This window comes from Atta cephalotes (genome assembly GCF_000143395.1).
Source record: "Atta cephalotes unplaced genomic scaffold scaffold00008, whole genome shotgun sequence".
Lineage (NCBI taxonomy): Eukaryota > Metazoa > Arthropoda > Insecta > Hymenoptera > Formicidae > Atta > Atta cephalotes.
Genome location: NW_012130072.1, coordinates 5,714,654 through 5,720,238, shown reverse-complemented (window position 1 = coordinate 5,720,238; position 5,585 = coordinate 5,714,654). Strand labels below are relative to the sequence as shown.

Genomic DNA, 5,585 nt, shown 5'->3' with positions numbered 1-5,585 from the left:
GTGTGTGTGTGTGTGTGTGTGTGTGTGTGTGTGTGTGTGTGTGTGTGTGTGTGTGTGTGTGTGTGTGTGTGTGTGTGTGTGTGAGGGTGATGGTTGCAAGAATGTTAAAACTAGAAATGTTGAGTTTTGTGCACAATTATTTTATTGGTCCAACAAAATTATTTTTAGATCTGTATCTACTTAAATTTTTATATAAATACTTAGCAAAATCATTTTTTCCATAAAATCATTATTTTATGATAATTATATTATAACCGATTCAATTATTAAGTTAATTTGTAAATAAAAAAATCGAATTAATATTTTACTACGATTATTAAAAAAAAAGGATAAATGATAAGTAAGAGAGAATATAAGATTCTCTGAAGATTCTCGAAGAAAAATTAATTTAATTCCGCGTTTCATCAAATGTATGAATGATAATTTTGTAAATGTTTCAGTATTAGCAAAATTGCGATTAGTCTTATAGTTATTTCACAAACGTTAAAATTTATCTGCTGTCATTGTGCCGATGTAATAAGAAGAAAAATGAAACATAGAAAAAGTTGTCTATGTAAAACAGATATATCCATTAAATGTATGAACATGTTTGATAATACAATTGCTTAAAACTCAATTATGATAACATTAGCTCAAGTATGTTTTACGGTCAGTGAGAATTGATTCTATACTGTAAGTGTTGGAATGCTACATGTGGTGGAACATTAATATTTTTTATTAACAAGTAGAGACTATTTTTGGACCAAGGATGTGCGGGTCGACAGGGACAAAACCAACGTTCTCAATGAAGGGAGGAATGAAATACGAGAGGGCCAATGGCGTGACATACTGGAATAAAAAAGAATGAAATGTTGGTAGATGTTATGATAGGAGCAAACGTGCCTATCAAATTTATGAATAATGGTTGTTTGGTAATGTAACCTGCCGAGAAGATGTAGATAAACATCAATATAGATTATAGATCATCAATTCAGGCATTTGCAAAAAGTGGTCTTTTAACCCTTTGCAACATCACGCACGTTATATATAGCTCAAAATAAATTTCCTGTAGTAACAAATAACAAAAACAATTTTCAGCCAAAATACACAATAAATCATACGCAGCACGTTTATTGGAAAACATAAATATATGCATTTATAAAACAGAGATTTATTTAAACATTTGTCAGACTTTATTTATAAACAATTATTTAAATACCTACTGAATAATCAATCAAATTGTATGATTAAATATTACCATTAACTAGATTATAAGCATAAAGATTAAAATTTAATTGCTAACTGGTCAATGATATTAATTAATAAATATATTGACATTTACATAAAAGGAATAATATCATTTGGATGCTGAAAAGTTATCATTTTAATACTTCCCGAGAATCAAATTCTTATTTCCATACATAAATAATTATTAGTTACGAAATCGTTTTGAAGTCACAAAAATATACTTCTTAGATGATTTTGAAGATCGATGCACTATTTATGAGCGATCAAGTGCACCAATACATATGCGGGAAACGATATATTATCACATATTTGTGTGCCGCCATCGCCCAGACGTATTTCAGCGCCAGTCGCAGAGAATGCATAAATTTTTATCGCAACACGACGGCGGCGTCATCGTTATCACGACCGGAGACCCGGACGAACACCGACGGTTTCCGGTGTAAGTTGTAAACGACGCGTCGTCATTCAATTTCCGCTACGCGATTTTCTTCAGGGAGGGAAACCTCTTTCAACATTTGGCGTGACCGTGAGTTTTTGAGAGTTTTCACGACTTATCTCGGTATACGATCTCGTCTTCATTTCCGTCGGCTTTCGTCGAGTCGCCAGTCCGGAAAGCTGGGAATGTCTGACGTCTTTTCATGAAAAATTAGCGAATGCACCCGTTTTGTCGAGCAGTTCGTAAATTCGGATGGATCGATCCGGTACACATTTGGTTTTTGCGACTTTACTCTTTCTCTCTCGTATCGAATGAACGGAAATTAAACGATACCTGTGGATGATATATTCGAAAATAAATCCGCTTACTTCAGACTTGGCAGAACGAATTTAAATCCACTTATATGTCTAAAATAAAGTGCGATGTAATAAATATAATAAAACTATCGATTAAAGTTTAAATGTAGGAGCTACATATACAATTTATTTTCTTCTAAAACAAACCTGATTAAAAAGAAAATAGCTTGAATATCGATATTTTTTTAACAGAATTCGTTTCGAGAATAATTTTATTTTTTAAATTTTATTTTATTTTTTACTTACTTTTTAAAAGTTTTTCTACGCAGTAGTTTTTTTTGCATAGCAAGTCATCTACAAAATTGGTACAAACTCCAATCACAAATCTTTGAACAAAGCTTTATTCTGACGTACATCGCGTAAATCTTGGTGCCCATAGCTAGTCAAAGGGAAGTGTTCCAGAAAATTGTAGGTATAATAAAAGCTTTATGTCTTCCGTGAGAAAAATAAAAAATTATGGTCCTTACTCTTCATAGAAAATGCAGAGAATAGTTACGAGTCATAATTTAACGCGAAACGAGTGACGCGTGCAATCGAACCCGTTGTAGCGGATTTTCCGGATTTTCTATCGGTTTTATCGCACGCGCGCAAAAAATTTTTTAACAATTCTTACATTTACTTTGGCTGGCCTATTCGTGTAGTACGTGAATAATTTTATTATTTGAAATATCAATCATCCTTTTTAATAACAATTGCTAAATGTTCGTGAAAATCTGAGATTAAAAAAAAAATTAAAATTTTTATTTTAAAATATACTTCCATTCGTAATAAAACATGAAACTCACACTCTTGAACTAAAATGGATCTACAATAAATCAAGTTAAATAGATCAAGTTAAATAAAATTATAATTAATTTTTGTGTAGTTATATATAATTGAGGAGATAGGAATAAAGGAACAATTTTAGGCCTTTTTTCCGGTAATTAGCTTTTTCATGTATTGATCGTAATAAAGAAAAAATATTGTAATATATAACTTCTTAAAGATATTACATAAATTCATTTGATAGTGTATAATAAAATTTGTGTATAATAAAAAAGTAGCAAGTTATTTTAATTTTTATTAATATTAAGATTTTGTAATTAGATCTTTATTCCCATTCCCTCAATTGTAAGTGTATATCCAGCATTCTATACATATTTCGCACTATTTATTATTTACAACAAAATTGAAATGAACATAAATCTTCATGATTTGTACAAAATACTTAGGGATAGAGAATTGTAAGTATTAAATGATTTTTTTGGTGAGGATCATTCATAAAATAAAACTTAACACACTTTTGACGCAATTATGTTGACCGATATTTCAGATATTTCAGAGACCGTGATATTTTGTCACAAATATAATTTTGCCGCAACTATTGAATCGATTGAAATAAATAATTAAAAATTGGTTCTTTTTCTCCGCTTCTTTCGATAGCTAATCTTCTTACGCGCGATTATAATTATGAACTTTCAACAATGTAATTTAACGTTCAATAATTGGCGCGCGACTGGCCGAATTTTCCAGAATACCAATAGGACACTAAAAGATTAAACTGATTAAATTACTTGGCAAGCCAGCATTCAGTAAACCAGGCAGTGATTGATACGCGTGGGTGTGTGCGCGCGTTGCGCACGAGCGACGTGTAATCATTTATGCGTGACTGACGTCTGTTTACTTGTTACAGATTTACTCCAGCATTGTACGATCGTCCGGTTTTCTTCAGCGGTCTAGACATGATCATTCGCCGCGAAGGGACGTATCGGCGAGAACGTTTAAACAAGAAATGACTCTCCTTTTTCCCTCCGAGGGAAACATGAGTTCGTGTACACACGAGTCATTTCTAAATTGTACCAGGATCTTCTTGCTTGATCAGTTATTTTATAAATGAATGGTTTTACAATGTTAAATAACAGTTAAATAAATGAAGTGTTAAATTTAGATTAGTGAATCGACAAAAAAATTTTGGAGAGTTTCAATTTAAGTTTTCTCGAAGCCTGATATAGAAAAACTATTTTCATGATTTGGATTTAGTATATCAAAAATTATAAGAAATATTCTGATTAGAGTTACTTGATCAAAAGTTCTTTATCAATCAATGTAATTAATGTACAATGAATAGAAATTTTTAAAATTCGCGAGATACACATGTCACATCAAATTCGATTATTATAAAGCACATCAAAGAAAGTTCCAATTAAATATTACATTTGTTTGTCATTTATATTATTTGTTTGCTCGTGTTATCAGTTAGTAAGTATATCAATTTTATATAGTCTCTTTCTTTTTTTTTTATTTATCATTATAGTATTTCGATTTTTACTTCTCTTTCTCTCTTATTTTTTTTATAAGTGCGAATGTATTGCGGGTATCATATACGCTCCGTTTGTGCATCACTTCTCGTGACTCTTATATTAAAACTTAAGAAGTTCATGACTCTTTTGCTCGTCGAATACAATTGCAATTGATTACCTTCGCGATGACTTTCGTAGAAGTCTCGTTTCGCGCTCGCACTATCAATTTCCATTTCGCGATTCTATCCAGCATGGGCGGGCGTTTCCGTCAGCGTGCTGCATTTCTCAGGGAAATGGGAATCGATTTGAAGAACGCTGCTGCGAAACTGCAGTTGGCAACACGCCCTCTGCCTGTATGTCCCCGAGCGCCATCGGGTCATCCCTCTGGTGTCCCATTCCGGCGGATCAAACCCTCGCGCCTTTCTTTAGCCATCCCGATCTTCTAAACGTGTACTTTTTCACTGTCCACAAAATATCTTTACGGCGGCATGTGCGATGTGTCGTTGCCTTCTCTATCTTCCTTTTTCTGTACCGCGATCGGAGAATTTCGATTGTTCGATGAGCAACGGTTCGTAAAGCGATATAATCGTAAACATAATAAAGAAAATCGTCGAAAATAATGCATTCATATATTAAGCGATATTAGATTTTATAGCATATTACTGCAAATCTAATAATCCTCATCATTTTTGGTATACATAATCGATACATGCAGCTCCATCGAGAATAAACAGGTTAGATACATACATAGATACAAATAGTAAAGTCAAATAACAATGACAGCAAATAAACATGACTTACAATGCTGCTGTTTAAAAAATGGTAACCGAAATATTTAGTTGGAAATATTTCTTTCAGCGGACGTTTTGTTGAAAATTTTTATCGGATAATCATTGCTGACTGGATATTTTATCTAGCATTTTATTCAATGTTTATTCAATTTTACATCCTTCTTTCTCTTCGATTATATCGCACGCATTATATCGCATATATGATATTACAAGATATTACAAAGTAATATTACACTGTAATATTATAACTTATAACAAAAAATCCAAAAACAAGGCAAATTTGAACATCATACACTGAGAGAAAAGTATTTGTGACTATAAGTGCAAAAATAATTATGTAGATATAATTAAAATAATAAAATAATTATAAAATAATTATAATTTGAAGCTCTATTTTGTAGTTATTTCTGTTGTAATGTTAGTAATAATAAATATGGATACATAATTTAAAACAAAAAAATATATATATATATATATATATATATATATATAGTTA

General features: G+C 31.5%; 1 protein-coding gene across 1 annotated transcript in view; it reads right to left on the bottom strand.

The window, feature by feature from the left end:
• The window catches only part of LOC105627375 (CUGBP Elav-like family member 2), a 236,707-nt gene that overhangs the window by 83,518 nt on the left and 147,604 nt on the right, over positions 1-5,585 (bottom strand). The window contains exon 4 of the mRNA XM_012208658.1: positions 2,664-2,697. Coding sequence (XP_012064048.1) covers positions 2,664-2,697 — 34 coding nt within the window. The remainder of the gene's footprint in view (positions 1-2,663; positions 2,698-5,585) is intronic.